At 44.3% G+C, this 23,872-nt stretch overlaps 2 protein-coding genes across 11 annotated transcripts in view; one reads left to right on the top strand and one right to left on the bottom strand.

The window, feature by feature from the left end:
• Positions 1-23,872, top strand: part of prss35 (serine protease 35) — a 229,903-nt gene that overhangs the window by 121,706 nt on the left and 84,325 nt on the right. The window lies entirely within an intron of this gene.
• The window catches only part of me1 (malic enzyme 1), a 152,489-nt gene that overhangs the window by 97,245 nt on the left and 31,372 nt on the right, over positions 1-23,872 (bottom strand). For all 3 annotated transcript variants that reach the window (XM_062981225.1, XM_062981213.1, XM_062981220.1), the window contains exon 4: positions 9,790-9,865. In XM_062981225.1, the coding sequence (XP_062837295.1) occupies positions 9,790-9,865 (76 nt within the window). The remainder of the gene's footprint in view (positions 1-9,789; positions 9,866-23,872) is intronic.

The raw sequence follows: 23,872 nt of genomic DNA, 5'->3' as shown, positions 1-23,872 counted from the left end.
GAGCTTATGAATTTCTCATCTGTCAGTCCATAAGAAGTACAAGACTCATTGGCTGGTTTAACAATCAGCACCCAGTGAATAAAATAAAGAAAGTTGTGTTATCTTGGCAATGCTGCAACAATTGACAAATCATTTGGCTTTTTTGAAAGGCACATTCTTTCATAGATAGTACTTCTGAAAGAATCTGGCCAAGATCTAGAAAACATAATACATTCCACTGTTGTAGATGTGGTCCATAACCAACTGTACAACATCCATTTCAGCATTATTCGGAGTGTACTGAAATGGAAGTAACTTCTTGATAACATAAAGAGATTGCTTTGTTGCAATATGTGATACCTGCACACATCATATGTGCCTATGTTTTTAACTTTAAATATGTTTTGATGGATTTTAACTGTGAATTTTTTAGTGCTGTTTGTGTTTAGTTCTGTTTTAATGTTTGTATCTTTGTATATTTAAAATTGTATATTAATGCTTTTATGCTATGTCGCTTTGGAGAGATAAAGCAGGGTATAAATAAATATATTATTATTATTATTATTATTAATAATAATAATAATAATAATAAACAGTCAATTTATTAAGGTTCAAAGTGAAAAGAAAAGGTTATACATTCAGTAATATAAAGTTAATTAAAGAACAATAAATGATTGTATGTTATGTCAACAAAATTTGGAGAGGAAAGTTACTTGTTGATGAATCTTTAAAACCCCTGACACCAAGACTGGATCTACACTGCCATATAATCCAATTAATCTAAATTTAGAAACTGGATTATATGGAAGTATAGATGGGTCTTAGGCCTCTTCTACAAAGCTTTATAAAATCCATATTGAACTGGGTTATATGGCAATGTGAACTCAAGATAATCCAGTTCAAAGCAGATATTATGGATTATATGTCTTGATATTCTGGTTGTATGGTTGTGTGGGTGGGACCTTAATGTTATGAGTGGAGGGTAAGCGTTTTATGTAATCGATCACTCCTCTACAACTAGGAAGGAAAGTATTCAGTGCCTGTAAACCAGTACCATAAATGCAAATATATATAACCTAGTAAAATTATATATAGTATTCAAATGTTTACTTTTTATTCACTCACACAGTTATTTCAATGAAGTTTTTTTTAAAGAGTTTTCAAAACATTTTTTAAAAATCCGTTTTGAAGAACAAGGTTAACATTTCAGCTTTCTTATTTTTATTGTGGTTTATTTTTTATTTCGTGTCAAAAGCAGTGCATAATAAAAAAGTTTAAAAGTGATAAAATAAAGGAATCACAGCAGCTAAATAGTTTTAGACCAAAAGCGGCAACAGCAACCGCATTGTCCGTAGCTTTAAACAACAACTCCTCCGTGCATGAGGCAGGACATTGTGGGCAAGCATACATATGTGGAGTTGTTTGTTCTGCTCCACAGTCACACAAGGTGGATGATTCCTCCAGATGCCATCTTGCCAAGTTGTCTTTTGATCTGCCACTCCACTTCTGAGTATGTTTAAGGACTTCCAAGTTGACCATTCTTGGTTTTCCCTTGGAGGTAGACCCTCATGGGGGGCCATCCAGTTTGAATTGCCTGGTTTAGCTGCCCAGAGGGTCAGAAATGGCTAGGCTTTGTCACGACCCGGCTGCAGGGCACCAATAACCATACACAGAGGCCAGAATCTATCTAATATCTTTATTGAAGGAGTATATAAAGTTAATAAAAACAAGTGTAGAAAATAGTCCAGAATTAGACCTTTCAGGAAAGGTCAAAATTAGTACAAAGAAACAATGTCCAATATGAAATATTAAGGTCCAAAGTTATAATCCAATAACCGAAACACTCACTTTGCCAGGCAAAGTGAGGGGAGATGACAAGGTCCTTTAGTCCAAGAACTTGAACGAGGCTAGGAAATAACTTGACTCTCGGAAAAACAAGGCTTGAATACAAGACAGCAAGGAACGAGAAACAAGAACAAGATCCGTGGTGTTTACTTGGCAAAATCCGGGAAACAAGGCAAGGCTGGGTCTTGGAAAGCAAGGCAAAATCCGTGGAAGAACAAGGCTGGAAAACGAAGGCTTGAATCAGGAACAAAGGCTTGGAAGCGGAGTAGCTGTCCACACACACTACTCCAGTTGCTGACGAATTGACTCCGCAAGAACCCTCCGGGAGCAAGGAACCTAAATAGGCCTTGTTTTCCCCACCAGAGAACACTTCTCTGGGGAACCAGAACCGAAAGTCAGTCTCTGTGTCCAGATGTATGACTCCCTAAAATTTCTCATGGGAACAGGCTTAATCATCTGAATGCTTTGCTGCTATTCTCAAACTCCTGCGATTAGCCTGTTGCACTCCCTTTTGCTGGAGAATGTAATTATGGCGCGAAAAAGGGGGAGAACTCGACCCCGGGCTTGTTTGGGAGATTTCTGGAAAACAAACCTCCTGCAGGTGCAAAGGCTCAATTTCTGGCTGAAATGGTTCCCTTTCTGGCTGAAATGGAGGAAAACCCAAGTTCTCCTCTTCGTCAGTCACAACAGCACTAGGAATGGGACTACAATGCCCATGAGTCATCACACTATCCCCCTCCTCAAGCCCCCTCTCAAACTGGGACTCTCTCCCCGAGGCGCGAGGCCGCGGCTTGGTGGGATAGGTCTGATGGAAGCGGCGGGTTAGATCAGGAGCATGAACCGTGGAAGCGTCTTCCCAAGAGCGCTCTTCGGGGCCAAAACCCACCCAGTCAATGAGATATTGTAGGCGGCGGCGGTGAAAGCGAGAATCCAAAATGTCTTGAACCTCGAACTCTTCTTCTCCGTCCACCAAAACAGGGGCGGGGGCCGGCTGGTCTGCATCAGGGCGCACACCATCTGCCGGAAGGAGCAGGGAGCGATGGAACACTGGATGAATGCGCATAGAGCGCGGAAGTTGGAGTTTGAAAGTCACGGGGTTAAGTTGCGCCACCACTGGATAGGGACCAATGAAACGGGCATCTAGCTTCCGGCAGGGACGGTGGGAGGGCAAAAAGCGAGTGGACAGAAGAACCCGGTCTCCTACCTTGATTTCGGGGCCCGGCTGGCGATGCTTGTCAGCGTGGCGTTTATAGTCCTCCTTGGCTTGGTCCAGTTGCTGGAGCAAAAGTTGCTGCACTGCTGTGAGTTCCTGCAGCCAGTCCTCTGCTGCGGGAACTTCTGAGGTTTCAATGACAGGAGGAAAGAAACGTGGATGGAAGCCATAGTTTGCAAAGAACGGGGTTTCCTTAATTGAAGCCTGGACCCCATTATTGTAGGCAAACTCCGACAGTGGTAACAGGGAAGCCCAATTGTCCTGTTGGTAGTTTATATAACAGCGAAGGTACTGTTCCAAAGTGGCATTGGTGCGCTCAGTTTGCCCATCTGTTTGAGGATGATGAGCCGAAGATAAACGAGAGTCTATGCCCAATAGTTTTTGTAGTGCCTTCCAGAAGCGAGAGGTGAATTGGGACCCACGGTCAGTGACCAAACTCTTGGGCAATCCATGCAATCTGAAAACATGTTGGAGAAATAGATCTGCAGTCTCTTTGGCCGTGGGAAGGCCTTCACAGGGAATAAAATGGGCTAACTTGGTGAAAAGGTCCACCACCACTAGGATCGTGGTGAATCCACAGGAAGGTGGTAGATCAGTTATAAAATCCGCAGAGATTATTTCCCATGGGCGAGATGGGGTAGGAAGGGGATGCAGAAGCCCTGAGGGCTTTTCCCTTCTTGTCTTGGAGCGCTGGCATACTGGGCAGGTGTTGACATATTTTTCTACATCCTTGCGGATCTTGGGCCACCAGAAATCTCTTAGGATCAAATGCATAGTTTTGAATAGCCCGAAATGCCCTGCTGGCTTGCAGTCATGACACAAACGAAGTGCCTTTTCCCTGCCCGGTCCTGGGGGGATGTAAACATGATTTCTATAGCAAAGCAGCCCATCCTTAAGCGAAAAGGGGAAATGTAGTCCTTGGCGAAGTTGATCCTGCGCCCAGGCATCTGCTTGCTGACTAGCCCTGATTTCTTGAGCACAAAGGGGCCCTGGAGTAGAGGGAGTTGATTCAATGGGAGTGGATTTGGTGTTCCCCACTGTGAGCGTGGCAAAGTTCCCGGGTTGTAGCAGCTGGGACTCAACGGTCTCCTTGCGTCCTGCAGCGTATTCCGGTTTCCGTGACAGAGCATCTGCTTGCTTGGTCTGGGCTGGGGTTACATAATGAATTTGGAAGTTAAAACGTTCAAAGAATAAAGCCCAGCGTTGTTGTCTCTGATTTAGCTTGCGGGCAGTTCTTAGATGCTCTAGATTCCGATGATCAGTATGGACTTCAATGGGAAATTTGGCCCCTTCTAACCAATGACTCCAAGTTTCAAAGGCTGCCTTTATGGCCAATAGTTCCTTTTCCCAAATGGTGTAGTTTCTCTCTGGTGCGGTCAATTGACGGGAATAGAAGGCACAAGGATGAAGATGATCTCCCACCGGTTGTAGGAGTACAGCCCCAATTGCCACATCGGAGGCGTCCGCCTGCACAACAAAAGGGGTTTCAGGATCTGGGTGCTGAAGGATTGGCTGGGACGTGAATAATTTCTTTAGTTGCTGGAACCCTTTCTCTGCTTGATCTGTCCAGCGGAAGGGCTGTTTCCCACGGATGCAGCTGGTGATTGGATCAGACCAGCGGGCAAAATCTGGAATGAACTTGCGGTAATAGTTCGCGAACCCCAAGAATCGTTGCACCTCTTTCTTGTTGGTTGGCGCCCGCCATTCCAATACTGCTGAAACCTTTGCCGGGTCCATGGAGAGCCCTAGTGGCGAGACGCGGTAGCCCAGGAAATCTACCTCTTGTAGATCAAAAGCACATTTTTCCAGCTTGGCATAAAGTCCATGATCCCGCAATCGTTGTAACACCATTCTGACGTGGTTCTCATGTTCTGATTGTGATCTAGAAAACACCAAAAAATCGTCCAGGTAGATGATCAAGAACCGATCTAGATAATCCTGAAAGATGTCATTGACAAAATGCTGGAACGTTGCGGGAGCTCCACATAATCCATAATTCATAACTCGGGACTCGAATAATCCGAATTTAGTCTGGAAGGCGGTCTTCCACTCGTCTCCTTCTCTGATGCGAACTAGATTATACGCTCCCCGAAGATCCAGCTTGGTTTAGACCATGGCTCCTCGAAGTCGGTCTAGTAGGTCCGAGATTAAGGGCAGGGGATAGCTGTTCCGCTTAGTGATATTGTTCAATGCTCTATAGTCCACCACCAAGCGTAATTCCCCCGACTTCTTTTTCACAAACATCACTGGGGAAGCGGCTGGGGATTGAGAGGGTCTGATGAATCCCTTGCGAAGGTTTGACTCTATGAACTCCCTGAGAGCTTCTTGCTCCGGTTCAGTCAGGGAGTAGAGATGTCCTCGCGGAATCGGGGCCCCCTCCACCAAGTCAATGGCACAGTCATAAGGTCTATGTGGGGGTAATCTCTCGGCCTCTTTTTCATTGAATACATCCCAATATTCTGAGTACTTCTTGGGCAAGGTGATAATGGGTTCAGTGTCTGTGGCATGGCAGATCTTGGCTACAAGGCAATGGTTTTGGCAATATTTTGAAGCAAACTGCAGTTCTCTGTTGGACCAGGAGATGCTTGGGTCGTGAAGTGTCAGCCATGGAATTCCCAAAATCACAGGGAAATGGGGAACCTCGGTAACAAAGAAGGAAATCTCTTCCATATGTTCCCTTATCCACATTCTGGTGGGTTCCGACCACTGGCTTACGGGACCCGTCTTGAGGGGGCGGCCATCGATGGCTTGCACCACACGGGCATTCTTGAAGTCATGGTATTGTAATCCCAGAGAGTCGGCATACTCTCTATCAATGAAATTGTTTGTGGCTCCTGAGTCTATCATGGCATGGACCATGACTGGCCCCTTTTTTGCTGACCACAAGGTGACCACTAGAAGAAATAGGACCCCGGTTGGCGGCTCTTGAGTGGGTTTTTTGACCGGGTTGGCGAGCCTCTCTACGCCCGGTCGCTGGCTTCCCCCGCCGGCTGTGCGCCAGCCGCCTCAGACGTCTTCGTCTCCGTGGAGGATGCCGCCGCTAGACGGGCGGGGGGCTTCCCTTTGGCTGGGCACTCTCTGGCGAAGTGGCCCCCGTTTCCGCAGTACCAACAGAGATTTAGGCGTTGGCGGCGGGCCTTCTCGGCGGCATCTAACCTGGGACGTACATTACCCAACTGCATCGGCACCTCCTCGCTCCCCCTGGGGTATGGGGCTGGTGGCGGGGGTCTCCATACTGGACGCGGCTGGACGCTGGTGGGAGCGGGAGATTTCACCCCAGCTCTACCGCTCTGGCCTCGGACCCATTGTTTTCTGTTGGCAAGCATGACTTCAGCTCGTAAACATTGATCAATGAGTGCTTCAAGAGAGTGAGGGGGATCCACTTTGGAAATTTCTTCCAACATCTCGATGTTGAGACCCTCCCGAAATTGTCCTCTGAGGGCTATATCATTCCATCCGGTGCTGTGGGCCAGCACTCGGAACTCGGCTATGTACTGGGACAAGGGTCTGTCCCCCTGAGAGAGGCGCCGGAGTTTATGGCCGGCTGCCTCCAAATTGTCTTCGATCCCCCAAGTCGCCTTAATGTGATCCAAGAAGTGTTGCGCTGATCTTAGGTGTGGGGAAACTTGGTCGAACAGTGCCGTCGCCCAGTTGGCCGCTGGCCCGTCTAAAAGGCTGTAGATCCACGCCACTTTGATGTCTTCTTGGGGAAACTCGGCATTGCGGGCCTCTAGATAAGCTTGGCATTGGCGACGGAAAACATGTACCTTAGAAGCTTCTCCAGAAAACTTGGTTGGCAATGCCAGGGCCGGGAGTCGGATTCCGCGTTCCTTCAATCCCTTTATTTCTCCCTCCTGCGCATTGAGCTTATCACGGATGCGGTCCACTTCGTCCTTGTCGATGGTGTAGCTAAGTGGCTGGCCACCCGGCACGGTTCCGGTAGACATTCTGGCCTAGGTTAATTGGTGCTTAGGGTGGCGGAGTCAAACTGTCACGACCCGGCTGCAGGGCACCAATAACCATACACAGAGGCCAGAATCTATCTAATATCTTTATTGAAGGAGTATATAAAGTTAATAAAAACAAGTGTAGAAAATAGTCCAGAATTAGACCTTTCAGGAAAGGTCAAAATTAGTACAAAGAAACAATGTCCAATATGAAATATTAAGGTCCAAAGTTATAATCCAATAACCGAAACACTCACTTTGCCAGGCAAAGTGAGGGGAGATGACAAGGTCCTTTAGTCCAAGAACTTGAACGAGGCTAGGAAATAACTTGACTCTCGGAAAAACAAGGCTTGAATACAAGACAGCAAGGAACGAGAAACAAGGACAAGATCCGTGGTGTTTACTTGGCAAAATCCGGGAAACAAGGCAAGGCTGGGTCTTGGAAAGCAAGGCAAAATCCGTGGAAGAACAAGGCTGGAAAACGAAGGCTTGAATCAGGAACAAAGGCTTGGAAGCGGAGTAGCTGTCCACACACACTACTCCAGTTGCTGACGAATTGACTCCGCAAGAACCCTCCGGGAGCAAGGAACCTAAATAGGCCTTGTTTTCCCCACCAGAGAACACTTCTCTGGGGAACCAGAACCGAAAGTCAGTCTCTGTGTCCAGATGTATGACTCCCTAAAATTTCTCATGGGAACAGGCTTAATCATCTGAATGCTTTGCTGCTATTCTCAAACTCCTGCGATTAGCCTGTTGCACTCCCTTTTGCTGGAGAATGTAATTACGGCGCGAAAAAGGGGGAGAACTCGACCCCGGGCTTGTTTGGGAGATTTCTGGAAAACAAACCTCCTGCAGGTGCAAAGGCTCAATTTCTGGCTGAAATGGTTCCCTTTCTGGCTGAAATGGAGGAAAACCCAAGTTCTCCTCTTCGTCAGTCACAACAGCACTAGGAATGGGACTACAATGCCCATGAGTCATCACAGGCTTAGAGAATCCCTTTCCTTACATGCCTAGAGAGTCTCCTTTCCTGCTTTCCTACTACCCTGTTTCCCCAAAAATAAGACATTCCCTGAAAATAAGACCTAGTAGAGGTTTTGCTGAATTGCTAAATATAAGGCCTCCCCAAAAGTAAGACCTAGCAAAGTTTTTGTTTGGAAGCATGCCCGCCAAAAGAACACCACAGCATGCAGGATCAGTAAATGTACGTACCATAGATGGTTGAACATGGAAATAATGGTAGTAACAAGAAACTCTTGATATGATTCACAGTTTGTCTGGTTATGCTGGTTCGTGATGAGACCTACTGTACAGTATATAATAAATGTTCATTTTTTGTTCAACAATAAATGTGAATTCTTCTTCATGGAAAAATAAGACCTCCCCTGAAAATAAGACCTAGTGCATTTTTGGGAGCAAAAATTAATATAAGACACGGTCTTATTTTTGGGGAAACAGGGTAGCCACTGTCTCCTCCCCCTTTTTGATGATGTAGCAAATGGAACTCTGTGAGGGAACTTCCTATTAAGCATGTCTTTTCTCTAAACTAGGCCATGCAGTCAGGCCTACATTTTCCTTGCTTCTATTCTCTTTGTGATGAGGAACAGCATGAACCGTTTACCTTCTGTTTCTTTAGATGAAGTTAAAGTAAGTTAATTAGCTCCAGGACTTTTCTATCTTGGTTGTAGTTCCTTTTCCAGAATAAATGTTTTGAAACCGAAGATTGACTCTGCTATCCTTAACCATCCTAGAAGGATAAAGGCTATTTCTGCTCACCACTGGCCCTTCCACATAGCCATATAACCCAGAATATCTAGGCAGAAAATGCCACAAATGCCATATTACTGGGTTATAAGTCCACACTGCCATATATTCCAGTTCAAAGCAGAAAATGTGGGATTTTATTCAGCTGTGTGGAAGGGGCCCACATGTAACCTTTTGCTGTTTATGAATGGTACTCTGCTATATTTTGGTGGAATCACCCTAACTGAGGGTTATTTTTGAGCCTAACAACTCTGATTCCCCACAAATATACCAACTATTTGTTTAACTTTAAATCTGCTTAAGTTGAAAAGCTATTGATGTAGTTATAAAAGAACTCAGAAATATTAATTAGAAATATACAAATCATAGAATGACAATGAGATGGAAAGCCAGGGAACAAAGTCCAAATTTAAAAATTTGGCATTTTAATAATCCCACCACAGTGATAATTGTGGCAACAAATATCATGCAAAAAAACTATAATTATAGTGACAACTGTTCTGTTTAAGTTTTCATGTGAAATAACAGAGAACTCCATCTTGGCAACACCAATCTGAACAGGAGAACAGAAAGATGCCACAGGCTGATGAAGATGTCTTATAAATGTACTGTAGTGGTGTCCCACATAACTAGAACAAACATTATAATTACATTATGCATCTTGTTATACTGCACATCAAGTTGTAAATGGCTGCCTTGTCTATATGGATACCATTGCCTTCTCCCCGCCTTCTATTTTATGTCAATCTTTACCATATAAAAGAATCACATTACTCTGTCTGGGTTGTACCATTTCAAGCTTTGGCTTGGAAGATCACATTTAAATGTTAGCACACTTAAAAAAGAAAACTATGACAGACAGATATGTTCCAGACTGCCCTTTTGTCACAAATGCTAGTTTTCTAATTTTTTTCCTGCTGTCTATACCACTCCCACCCCACAATCTGTATCAGATGTTATGCTGATCATAAACTTGTAGTTCAACTTATCATTTTGGTCACATAGAGTCCATATTGCCATGTAACTGTCATATAAGTTACCTACTTTGATGACTGGTTCAGGCCATGATTTAAGCAATGTTGCAACATGTCCTCGATCATGGGGAGTAATGAAGAGTCCTCTGTAAGACAATAATTTGAATTTTATATAAGGCTTTTGGGGATTAACTTTAAAAATCACAGATGCTCTAAATCAGGGTTCTTCAAACTTTTTTAGCCAAGGGCCAGTTCACAGTCCCTCAGACTGCTGGGGGCCTGAACTATAGTTTGACAAGAAAAATGAACAAATTCCTATGCACACTGCACATATCTTATTTATATTGCAAAAAACATAAAACAACAATACCATATTTAAAATAAAGAACAATTTTAGCCAACATAAACTTTCCAATATTTCAATGGGTAGTGTGGACATGCTTTTGGCTGATAAGATCATCAAGTTAATTAGGATTGTTGTTGTGTGCTTTCAAGTCGTTTCATACTTAGGGTGACCCTTAGTCTAAAGTTTAGGGCGAGGGGCCAAATAAATGACTTTGGAAGGCCACATCTGGCCCTCAGTCCTTAGGTTAGAGACCCCTGCTCTAAATACATATGGTCACAAATACAGTGTTCCTCACTACTTTGCGAATCGCTTTTTGCGGAATCGCTGTTTTGTGATTTTTCAGTAAACTCTAAAAGAATATTATAAATCATAAAAATTTACAATTTACAATTTATAACTGATTTATAACTCCAGAAGAGAAACAGAGAACACAACACACCAGACATCACAGTTGTGGAAAAGAAAAAGGTTTGGATCATTGATGTCGCCATACCAGGTGATAGTCGCACTGACAAAAAACAACAGGAAAAACTCAGCCGCTATCAGGACCTCAAGATTGAACTTCAAAGACTCTGGCAGAAACCAGTGCAGGTGGTCCCGGTGGTGATCGGCACATTGGGTGCCATGCCAAAAGATCTCAGCCGGCATTTGGAAACAATAGACATTGACAAAATTACGATCTGCCAACTGCAAAAGGCCACCCTACTGGGATCTGTGCGCATCATCCGAAAATACATCACACAGTCCTAGACACTTGGGAAGTGTTCGACTTGTGGTTTTGTGAAACAAAATCCAGCATATCTATCTTGTTTGCTGTGTCATACAATAAAATAATAATAATAATAACAATGGCTTCAAACTACAGGAAAGGAGATTCCACCTGAACATCAGGAAGAACTTCCTCACTGTGAGGGCTGTTCGGCAGTGGAACTCTCTCCCCCGGGCCGTGGTGGAGGCTCCTTCTTTGGAGGCTTTTAAGCAGAGGCTGGATGGCCATCTGTCGGGGGTGCTTTGAATGCGATTTCCTGCTTCTTAGCGGGGGGTTGGACTAGATGGCCCTTGAGGTCTCTTCCAACTCTACTATTCTATGATTCTATGATTCTATAATAATAATAATAATTATAATTATTATTATTATTTTGTGAAACAAAATCCAGCATGTCTATCTTGTTTGCTGTGTCATACAATAAAATAATAATAATAATAATAATAATAATAATAATAATTATTATTATTATTATTATTAACAACAGGAAAAACTCAGCCGCTATCAGGACCTCAAGATTGAACTTCAAAGACTGGCAGAAACCAGTGCAAGTGGTCCCGGTGGTAATCGGCACATTGGGTGCCGTGCCAAAAGATCTCAGCCGGCATTTGGAAACAATAGACATTGACAAAATTACGATCTGCCAACTGCAAAAGGCCACCCTACTGGGATCTGCGCGCATCATCCGAAAATACATCACACAGTCCTAGACACTTGGGAAGTGTTTGACTTGTGATTTTGTGAAACGAAATCCAGCATATCTATCTTGTTTGCTGTGTCATACAATAAAATAATACTGTAATAATAATAATATCAAATTTGGATACTATGCAAGGAACACATTGTCCTTCGTTAATTTTCATATTCTCTTATCTGTGTACAAAAGCATCATTATGAAGAAGTTCAGAACAGACCTTCTCTGATATTTGCCCATCACTGACAATAAGGAAGAGGGATTTAGACAGGGTGCTTGAATCCCAGCAGCAAAACTGGAAAGCTCAGTCTGTCTAAAATGTTATAGTGGTTACTGATTAGTTGATTTCTATTTCAATTATTTTGTTTATAGCTGGCCTTTTGCTCAGTGCAGGACCCAACATGACTTACAACATAGGTTATGGCTAAAATCAACCATGATAGTAAAAAAACAAACAAACAAAAAACAACTGATTTTTTAAAGAGTTTAATAACATTTAAAAACATGAGAGAGTGGGTCAACCTAGTCTGGATCCTCAGGAATGATGGTTAAAAAAAACCACCACAATAAAGAAATCTAAAATAATACTGCTCAATTCCCAACTCAAACCAGTCCTTCAATGCTAGATAGACTCAGTGTTGTGACTGCGCCTTCGGGGATTATGGTTGATGGTGATGGGATCCGAAGAGGAAGAAAAAACCCTCGTGATGAGGGTTCACTGGAGGAGTTGCGCAGGAAGCGACTTAGAGAGCTATATGGGGGATCTTCTGAGGAAGATTCAGATGGGGAGTTTGGGGAAATGGATGCTGAGGAACAGGTGGTGGCTGGGGAAGTGGGCACTGAATGGGCACAGCCACCAGAGATGTCTGGGGATTTGGGGCGTATGGATACTACTGAACCTGGGGTTTCTGCAGGAGCTGATCCCACTTGGGATGCTTGGAGAAGGGAGGATGGTTCTTTAAGTGTTCATGGGGCTAAGTATGGGCAGGATGATTGGGACTCCGATGAATTGCTAGGTACTCCAGATCCACGAGCTCTAGCTGTGTGGAGTTCAGACTCTGAGTAGATTTGGGACACCTGGTGTTTGGGTGTGAGTGTTTGGTCACCCAGGAGGAAGGGGAATAAAATGGGAATGTTTGGCCAATGCACTTTGCGTGTGGCAAGGTGTTGCTGAGGCGCCATTGGGATCTCTGTTTCCGTGAAGACTGGACTTGGACTGTGATTCGGATGTAAGTTATCTAGGACTGCTTTACAGCAGAGGGATGGAGCTGTGTGGGTTTCCCTGGACAGCATTCTGATTACTATTTCTAGCTGCTGATACCATCTGGCTTGGCTCTCGCTGTGTCTTATCGTGGACCTGGTTTGGATGACTGCACCCTCTTCGGACTTTGGATTGAATTTGACCTGGCTTCTGTCTACGCTCCCTGACTGACGACTACTCCCGGCTTCTGACTTCTGGAATTTGCTGCTGCCTCTCGACCTGACCTTGTGTCAGGACCCAGGCTGCAGAGCACCAATAACCATGCGCAGAGGCCAGAATCTATCTAATATCTTTATTAAAGGAATATATAAAGTCAGTAAAAACAAGTGAAGAATATAGTTCAGTAGTAGACCTTTCAGGAAAGGTCAAATATAGTCCAGGAAAACAATGTCCAATATGAGATATTAAAGTCCAAAGTTATAATCCAATAACCGAAACACACACCTTGCCAAGCAAAGCGTGGGGAAATGACAGGGTCCTTTTAGTCCAATGGAGCTTGAGAACAAAGGCTGGAAGCAAACTAGATACTTGGCAAACAAGGCTTGATACGTGGCAACAAGAGGCAAAAAGCAAGAACGAGGTCCGTGGCAAGATCCGAGGACAAGGCAGGCTTGAAACTGGAACAAGGTCCGAGGGAACTGGAGTAGCGTAGTCCACACACAATCTACTCCCGAAGCTGACGAATTGATTCCGCAAGGATTCCTTTGTGGGCAAACACCTATATAGGATCTTGTTTTCCCGCCAAGGAACACTTTCTCTGGGGAACAAGAAACGAAACCTATACTGTGTCCAGATGCATGACTCCTTAAAGTTTCCCAAGGGAAGCAGACTTAATCAGCTAATTGTCTGGCAGCTATCCTGGCGCTCCGGCGAGTCGCCTCCCGAGCGCTTCTATCTTGATTATAATAATCCCGGCGAGAAAATGGGGGAGATTTCTGCTCAAGGCTTGTTTGGCTGACTTCTTGTGGGCAAACATCTTGCAGGTGCAAGGGCTCCAATTCTGGCTGAAATGGTGGGAAACCCAAGTTTTCCTCTTCATCTGCCTCAATAGTACCAGGAACGGGACTACATGGCCCATGAGTCATCACACCTTGGATTCTCCTGACAACTGCTATTCATCATCCCTTTGAAGCTTTGGCTTTATCTGCACCGTGGAAGCAGTTTACTGCTCTTCTAGTTTGTTTGTTTTTAAGCCAGTTTGCTGTTTTTCTTTTGGGAACTGTCCCTTTAACTCTGCAGCTTTTGGAAGGTTGCAAGCCTTCGTTTATTTTGCATGTTATCTTGCAGTCAACTCTATTTGTTTCTTCTAAGCTGAATTGAAGCGTCCTTAGTTTTTATTGAATGCCAGCATGGGAAAATAGCATGGCTTGTTTTTGTGTTATTTTTGGCTTATCTTCAGAATAAACTCTGTTTTGTTTGTTAACTGGCGTCTGACTCTTGACACTCAGGGTACATCTACACCAGACATGGGCAAACATTGGCTTTCCAGGTGTTTTGGACTTCCAATGCCCACAATCATGGAATCATGGCAGTTATAGATTGATAAGGCATTAGAACTCTTTGACAGAGGCTAAAAACATTGTAAAACTACACCTCCGACGGTTCCTTAGCACTGGGTCATGGAATTTAAAGTAGTATCAAACTGCATTAATTCTAAAGTTTAGATGCACCCTCAAATAACTTATCTGAAGAAAGATACTATGATCTGATCTCCTAAAAGCAGACAGGAAATGAAGGCTGATTGGGGTCAGCTGAAAATGATGGAAACCCCAGGCAGATACACAAGCTTCCTAAATCCATGTTGACTTAAGGAAATAAGTTAAAGAGGGTAAAGAAGGTGGTTTGTCTTCAAAGAGCCCTGGTGCTTGCCGTTCCATGAAGCCAGGCTGAGACTATTAAGGGAGGCTGCAGGAACTAGTGCTGACAAGACTTGGAACTTTGCCCAGACTACTAAGGTCTTTTCTCTGCTAAGGAGACTCTCACTGGAAATCTTCCAAGCTCCTGAGAACCTGGGACAATCCCTCAAGTGAGGAGCTGAAAACGTGCTGACAGTTGAATCCGGATCTCTGTGTGCAGTTGAGGGCCTGTGCGAATAATTTTAGAAGCAAGGGACACTACTAGGAGGCTAAACTGAGAGAACAGAAAGATGTCACAGGCTGATGAAAACCTTAACTGATAAGTGATTCAATAAGCATTCACCTGAAATGGAACTTGCTTTAAACTGGAATAATTGACTCAGTAAAAAGAGTTACCTTGAGATTACAAGCGCACAAGGGAAGAAACTCTGGTCCCTGCCACCAGCTAGAGGAACAAAAAGCTGTTGAATCCTTTCTTTGGTATTGAAATCTGTTATTAGTGTTCCATAGTGGTTTGGGTACTGGACTGCGACTGCAGAGACCAGGATTCAGATCCCTACTTGGCATGAAACTCACTAGATGGTCTTGTCACATTATCAGCCTTAAAAAAAGGCAATCACAAAGGTTTTCTGAATAAATCTTGCCAAGAAAACCCATGATATGTCTGCCTTAAGGTTGCCATAAATTGGAAATGACTTCAAGGCATACAACAACAACAACAACAATTAGCTGCTTAGAGAATGTCATTTCATTGAAACATAAAAGTATACAAAATAAACAATGGTAATTAACAACAATAAAAATCTCATTAGGCACATGTCACAGAGAGGTTCTTTACCTTAAATTAGAGACATTATTTCTTCTAATGTTATATTTATTCTCATTTCAGTTCTTTTCAATTCATACTTGGGAGAAAAATACCATAATATAAAACCACCTTCAACCACATTCATATGCATACAGTCAGTAGTATATCATAGTCTGGTACCAACTTTTCCATTGCAGTGACAACTTCTTCACAAAACATGTACCCCAAAATTGGTATCAATTTTTCAGAGACAAGTAGGTCATGCTTGTACACTAGTTCTTAGATCTATTAATATCAATTTCTGGAATGACCTAATTATTTTGATGAGCAATGCTCACTGAATGTAGGGTTGATATATTGGAACCAATTGTGATGCTGTCGATATAGCATTTTGTGATAGGTTGCAAAATTATAGTGAGGATGGAATATTAATTTGATATGTGACATCTTGTACCAATTAGGCTTTTAAAGAGTGAGATGTGTTTTTTTTAAAAAAAAAAATGGAATATAAGGTATCTAAGTTGATTTTTACAAACCAAGACATTAATACAAATTTAATTAATATAGGCAGTTTCCAAGTTACAAACAAGAAAGGTGCTGTAGGTTTGTTCTTAAGTTGAATTTAAGAAATTTTAAATGTTTTGGTTTGTAAAAATCAACTGAGATACTTTACAATCCTTTTTTTTAAAGACAGAAAGAGAGCGAGCTTTGGATAGCATTGGGAAAGGTTAATACCCCTGTGTTGTGTGATTTGCTGACTGTGCCTCTGTTCAGAAGAATTCACCTTACTTTCTGTCCCTGTGACAATTGGATTTTGAAAAATCTAGCTTGTTGTAGAAACAAGGATTGGTGAGAAAGCTTCAGCTGAGAAGCCTTTTCCCCATGCGTGAATTTCCCTTCCAAGGTGTAGATTTCTCTCACTTCCTGTTGTCTCCCCCCTCCCCCAGTTCTAAATTATTAGTCACTTGTAAGTAACTCAAGATACTTTAACTGATATCATAATTAATTTACCAATGAGTATGGGAATCCATCATTTCAACACCAGCACTAGAGAGTAGCTCTTTGCTCTCTAAATATGGTTACTTTCTTTCTTTGTCAAGCATACACCAGGGTTAAAGAGAACTCTCACAATTTAGCAGTTTATTTACTTAAATAGGTCTACCAGTTTGAATTTTGTGCTAATCATCTTTAGCCCATCACATCTCCTTCTCTGCCATTAACTCACACCCTGCTGCTACTACCACCACAGCTATTCATGGCCTCACTACTACTGCCACCATTCACGCCCCGTTGCTATTGCTACTGCTGCCATTTAAACCTTGCCACTACTGCTGCCATTCGTGCCCTGCCACTATCACCACCATTTGTGCCTCACTGTCATTCATGTCTAGGGAGGAAGGAAACAGGGAGGTAGAAAAGGAGAGAGGGAGGGAGGGGGATAAAGAAAGTGAGTGGGAGGAAGGAGGGGGAAAAGAAAGAAGAGAGGGGAGGGATAGAGAAGAGAAGAAGAGAGAGAAAGGAAGAAAGAAGAAGAGAGGGAAAGAAGGAGGGAGGGGGAAATGAAGAAAGGAAGGTAATTAGGAAGCAGGGAAGGAAGAAAAGCAAGAAAGGGTGAAAGAAAAGTAGATAGGAAAGAGAGGGAAGGAATTCTGAATTCAGAAAGTATGATGTAGTGGTTTGAACCTCAGACTATAACTCTAAACCCACTGGGTGACTTTATGTGAGGACCTCTTCACATGGCTCCTGGGGCCGGGCTGTTTTGCTGGCAGTCACCAGTGAAAGGGCAGGCACGCAGGGTGCCTCGTGGCATCCCACGCAGCCTCCATCCTTCCCCCATCACATGGTGGGGATGGGACAAGGCGGGTTGGCACTGTCCCCATATGGGTGAAAGAGTGTTAACGCATGTTGGCACATTGCCCTTTCCTCCATCAGATGGAGGAAAGGCCAACAAATGCCAAAATACACTTTCCTCTCGGTGGTAGAGGAGGAAGCATCACAAGACGCTTCCCCTCCACTTCGGAAGGAATAGGAGAGAGGCCAAGCCAGCGTCATCTCATGGCGCTCGGCAGGCCCTGTCCAAAAGAAGCAAAGAGGGCCATTTAAACCCCAATGTGATGAGGTCACAAGTTACACTCTCTCAGGCTGAGATGAAGACAGCTAAAAGACAAAGTAGGGAGATTCGCATTGACTGTCTACTGAAGAAAAAGACAGACATCATCAGAAAATGACAAGCAATATAGTTTTTCTACTAGAGAACTATGCAAAGTAATTGACAGTTTTTCTGTGACATACTGTATATATTTAGGAGGAGTCTCAATTAGTTATCAATTTTCATTTCTCACTTTTAGCTCACCAGGCTAAACTAAAGTTCTTCTGGATTAAAAATGAGATAGTGATAAAGATGTCCGTTTTTGTGATCGTGATCCAGTCTCAGAATTCCTCCTACACATCCAAAATTTTAAGAAGCACACCACAAAATGGTGTGCTTATATATTGTAGATTCACTGTAGTGTTAATTTTTATGCAAGGTGTCTTCTAAAACACAATGTTTTGCTTTAGCAAATTATGATTTTTTTCCTGCTTATTTCAATTCCTCCTCTTATGTTTCGTTAATGCACATTTTAATCTTGCTTTCCATATTACCAATAGAAATGTAATTCAAACGTTTTAGCCTTTTAACTTTTCAGCAGTTTCCAAAATTTAGAAATAGAAAACTTGGCCCTGATTTTTCCTCATTCGGCACACACTGAGTTTGCTAATAAACCTGAAACACCTGGGTGTTCCACAGACTGGGTAATAAAGTTATTTTTGGCATCTTAACAAAATATTTCCATTGAACTTTCCCACACCTAAATCTGCAGCTTAAAAATGAGATGAGGGTGAGTGGGAGAAGGAATACCTAAAAAAGCTATTACTTCTTTTAAAAAAAATTATGGCAAAGATTACCTCTTAACAAGGCAACAGAAGTTATCCTATCAATATTAAGACACTATTAGTAACAATAATCCATATTTTTGCAGGTTTCAGACAAGAGTAATATTGCAACTACAATTTCTTCTACACACTGTCATCCTGAATTATGGCACCGTGGTCCACGGTAGTAACACTGCAGCCAAAGCAGAGTTACGGAAGTTATTTTTCAAAAAGTACTGTATTATGTAACATCTTGTAAAACCCTCCAGAGTATCTGTCATTGCAATCATTGCAACATTTTAATCCACAACTGTGGATCTGAGCAAACATGGATCACAAATAACTGAGAGAAGTAGAATACAACGTCTCCCTCATCTAGTTTGCTCTATGGTGGCCTTGACAGAGGATTACAAGGCCAGGGGCACAGTGGCTTGGAAAGGGTATCTGAATTTCAAAACCTCAGCCATTACTTGTTCAATGAAAATTTATTATCTAAATAAACAGAAAGATTTTTGTAACAGCTGACTATATACAAATCACTTTTTTGCCGCACTGTTCATCATCCATAAATATAAAAATCAATTGGTAGCTTCTTACATCTTTGTGCAGGTCTACTGGCTAGTTTTGAGAACTGCATTCAGATTTCTCATCTGTTTATTTGAAGGATTTATAAATAGCTTTCTAGACCCTGCTCTTTCAAGATGGCATGTAATGCAAGAATAGTTAGATACAGAGCAGCAATATTCAGGTTAATGCTAGGAGAAAAACTGGAAATAAACAAGCCTATGAGCTATTTGTAGGATATTCAAAGATCACCTTTAATAGATTTTTCAAGCTCACTAAAATGACTAAAATGGTGGAGGATAACGGAAGTATAAATCAGTATTTGTATATACACAATATATTACTTACAGGACACAGTGGTTAAATGACCTCACTGTCTTCAAACTACCTGAAGCATTAATTTGTTCTGAGTACTGGGTCTTTACAGTTCTAATGAAAACACTGACAAACAATGAAGACCCCACAAACCTGAAATTTGCCCACCTAGGGACTACCATGTTTCCCCGAAAATAAGACAGTGTCTTGTATTAATTTTTGTTCCCAAAGATGTGCTAGGTCTTATTTTCAGGGAATGTCTTATTTTTCCATGAAGAAGAAATGAACATTTACTATATACTGTACTGTAGTTGTAATCACAAACCAGCATAACCAGACAAACTGGGAATCCTATCAAGAATTTCTTGTTACTACCATTATTTCCATGTATAACACTCTATGTTATGTGCATTTACCAATCCTGCACCCTCTGGTGTTATGTTTGGCGGGCATGCTTCCAAACACAAACTTTGCTAGGTCTTACTTTTGGGGGAGGCCTTATATTTAGCAATTCAGCAAAACCTCTACTAGGTCTTATTTTCAGGGGATGTCTTATTTTCGGGGAAACAGGCTATAGCAAGTAAAACTAAGCCCCTCTGAACATTTCAAATACACTTCAGGGTCGCATCTACACAGGCCAGTTTATCTGGAGACAGTCCAAAGTGCAAATGCTCTGGACTCATCCTGAAGGAGGTTACACACACTGTCCCCAACTTGTGGACAGATTTCAACCAGCCAAGATGACATCAGCCCACTGGACTGCCTTCTTATGATCCATGTTGCTGTCCTTGCTCCCAGACAGCTGCAGAGCTCCATGAGAGTTCTTGGCCATCACAGGAGCCCCATGAAGACACGTAACCAAAAGTAGGGAGTAAATTATCTCATTTTCATCCTAGTTGGTTGGACACTGTGCTGATATCAAGACAAGGCATCCACGACAACCAAGAGCTCTCACTGAGCTCTGAAGACATATGGCAGCAGTGATAGCAGCAACACAGGCCTGAACCATTAATTGAAGCCAATCATCCTGCAAAATCAGGCTGTGTATATTATGGTACTTCATGAGATACAAGTTCAAACCTTCACAAAGTACACTGTAGAAATATATTGGATTTCCCTCTGGCAAAATATCTGCAATTCAACATAGAGCAAATGTGTAGGGAGGCCATGTAGAGGGAGGGGGGATGTCCGCTAGCCGAGGAGCCCCCATTGAAGTTATTCAGGGGAGGAGGAGATGCGGGAAAAGGAGACCAAAATTAATTCGGCCTAGGGAGAGATTTCTTGTAGATTTAAAACGGTCTCCTGATATGGTAAATTTGGATATCCGGGCTGGCGGTCCCTTCGGACTAAAGGTGGTGCTGTTGAACGCCAGGTCTGCAAATGGAAAAACCGCAATTATCCAGGATCTTATCCTGGATGAACGGGCAGACCTGGCGTGCATAACGGAGACCTGGCTGGATGAGGCGGGTGGGGTCAATCTCACCCAACTCTGTCCTCCTGGGTACTCCGTGCAGCACCAACCAAGATCCGGAGGGAGGGGAGGCGGAGTCGCAGTGGTCTACAAGGATTCCATCCCCCTGACCAGGTGCCCCATCCCGCAGTCAACCTTGTTTGAATGTGTCCACCTGAGGGTGGGTGACCGGGACAGATTAGGGATTCTGCTAGTGTACCGACCACCCCGCTGCACTACAGTCTCCCTGCCTGAGCTAGCGGGGATGGTCTCGGGCCTGGCGTTGGAGTCCCAGCGGCTTATTGTGCTGGGGGACTTCAATGTCCATGCGGAGACCACCCTGACTGGTGCAGCTCAGGACTTCATGGCCACCATGGCAACCATGGGGCTGTCCCAATTGGTATCTGGTCCCACCCACAGAGCAGGGCACACACTTGACTTGGTTTTCTGCCAGGGATGGGAGGAAGGTGGTGGTGTGGAGGAGCTCACCATCACTCCTTTGCCATGGACCGACCATCACCTGATCAGGTTTAGACTCGCTGTGCCCCCCAACCTCCGCAGGGGTGGAGGACCTAATAAAATGGTCCGCCCCCGGAGGCTTATGGATCCGGATGGATTCCTGACGGCTCTTGGGGAGTTTCCCGCTGCCTCGGTTGGTGATCCTGTCGATGCTCTGGTTGCCCTCTGGAACAAGGAGGCGACTAGGGCAATAGACACGATTGCTCCGGAACGTCCCCTCTCGAGTACCCGAGCTAAACCATCTCCTTGGTTCACCGAGGAGTTGGCAGCGATGAAGCGAAAGAAGAGGGGTCTAGAGCGCGTGTGGCGTTTGAAGCAGAACGAACCAGACCGAGCACGGCTGTGCCTTTATTTAAAGGCATACGCCGCGGCAATAGATGCTGCTAAGAATGTTTTCTTTGCAGCTAATATTGCGTCCGCAAAGAACCGTCCGGCAGAGCTGTTCCGAGTTGTTAGAGGTTTGTTGAATCCCATCTCTCAAGATGGGATCCCTGACAACTCGGCAGCCCGCTGTGAAGCATTTGCTCAGTTCTTTGCGGACAAAGTCGCTCTGATCCGCTCTAGCTTTGACACCATATTAATGGCAGCTTCCGAGGATGTAACACGAGCTCCTGCTTGTCCTATTTTGATGGATTCATTTCAATTGGTTGAGCTTGAGGATGTGGACAAGGTGCTTGGAGAGGCAAAGGCTACCACATGCATCCTAGACCCCTGCCCATCCTGGCTGGTGAGAGAAGCCAGAGGGGGATTGGCCGAGTGGGTGAAGGTGGTGGTGAATGCCTCCCTTCGGGAAGGCATTGTTCCAGCGAGCCTTAAATTGGCTGTGATCAAACCGCTGTTGAAGAAGCCATCACTAGATCCCACTCAATTGGACAGCTATCGGCCTATTTCCAATCTCCCCTTTTTGGGCAAGGTCCTGGAACGTGTGGTGGCTGCGCAACTCCAGGCATTCTTGGTTGACACTGATTTTCTGGATCCGGCGCAGTCTGGCTTCAGGCCGGGGCATGGCACCGAGACAGCCTTGGTCGCCTTAGTCGATGATCTACGCCGGGAACTGGACAGGGGGAGTGTGTCCCTGCTGGTTCTGCTGGACCTCTCAGCGGCCTTCGATACCATCGATCACGGTATCCTTCTGGGACGCCTCGCGGGAATGGGACTTGGAGGTACTGTTCTGCAGTGGCTCCACTCATTCCTGGAGGGTCGGTCCCAGATGGTGTCATTGGGGGACGCCTGCTCGGCCCCACAACCGTTGACTTGTGGGGTCCCGCAGGGGTCAGTACTGTCCCCCATGTTGTTTAACATCTACATGAAGCCGTTGGGAGAGATCATTCGGAGTTTCGGGGTCCGGTGTCATCTGTACGCAGATGATGTCCAGCTCTGTCACTCCTTCCCACCTGTCACTAAGGAGGCTGTCCAGGTCCTGAACCGGTGTCTGGCCGCTGTGTCGGACTGGATGAGGGCTAACAAATTGAAACTGAATCCAGACAAGACAGAGGTCCTTCTGGTCAGTCGCAGGGCTGAACGGGGAATAGGGTTACAGCCTGTGTTGGACGGGGTCGCACTCCCCCTGAAGACACAGGTTCGCAGTCTGGGGGTTCTCTTGGACTCATCGCTGAGCCTGGAGCCTCAGGTTTTAGCGGTGGCCAGGAGAGCCTTCGCACAACTCCGCCTTGTACGCCAGCTGCGCCCGTTCCTTGGGAGGTCTGACTTGGCCACGGTGGTCCACGCTCTGGTTACAACTCGTTTGGATTACTGCAACGCGCTCTACGTGGGGCTGCCTTTGAAGACGGCCCGGAAGCTCCAGCTAGTACAACGGGCAGCAGCCAGATTAATAACTGGGGCGGCTTACAGGGAGCGTACTACCCCCCTGCTAAGCCAGCTCCACTGGCTGCCAATATGCTACCGAGCCCAATTCAAAGTGCTGGTTTTGACCTACAAAGCCCTAAACGGTTCTGGTCCAATTTACCTGTCCGAACGCATCTCCTCCTATGAGCCCACGAGAACCTTAAGATCATCCGGGGAGGCCCTGCTCTCGATCCCACCGGCCTCACAAGCACGGCTGGTGGGGACGAGAGACAGGGCCTTCTCGGTGGCGGCCCCTCGGCTGTGGAACTCCCTCCCCAGTGACATCCGGCAGGCTCCATCCCTTTTGGGGTTCAGGAAGAAGCTGAAGACCTGGCTATGCGCGCAAGCGTTTAATGAATGAACTCAGTTAGCATTGACATGGATCGGATTAAGGCTTTTGCACAAGGTCTGATGGATGATTGGTATATATATTTGGTGTTGCATTGTTTTAAATTTTTATATATTGTATTTTATTATGTTATTTAATTATTTTAACTGTTTTATTCTTATTTTATTGTATTATGATGTACTGGTAGTGATCCTACCAGTTGTGTAAGCCGCCCTGAGTCCCCTCGGGGAGAAGGGCGGGGTAGAAATATTGGAAATAAATAAATAAATAAATAAATAATACAAAGCCTGTATTTACTTCGGAATTGATATTCATTCACACATTACAGGATAGTCTCTATATCTGTGTGGGATATTTTCCTGAACTTACCATTGGAACAAGAAACCATGAATAATAGTGAACTCTACTTAAATGATGACTCCACCAGAAGCCATCATAAAATTGTGCTGGAGGAGCTAGAAAGTTCC

This window comes from Anolis carolinensis, chromosome 1 (assembly GCF_035594765.1).
Source record: "Anolis carolinensis isolate JA03-04 chromosome 1, rAnoCar3.1.pri, whole genome shotgun sequence".
NCBI classification, from domain to species: Eukaryota; Metazoa; Chordata; class Lepidosauria; order Squamata; family Dactyloidae; genus Anolis; species Anolis carolinensis.
This window is presented reverse-complemented; position numbering and strand designations above follow the sequence as displayed.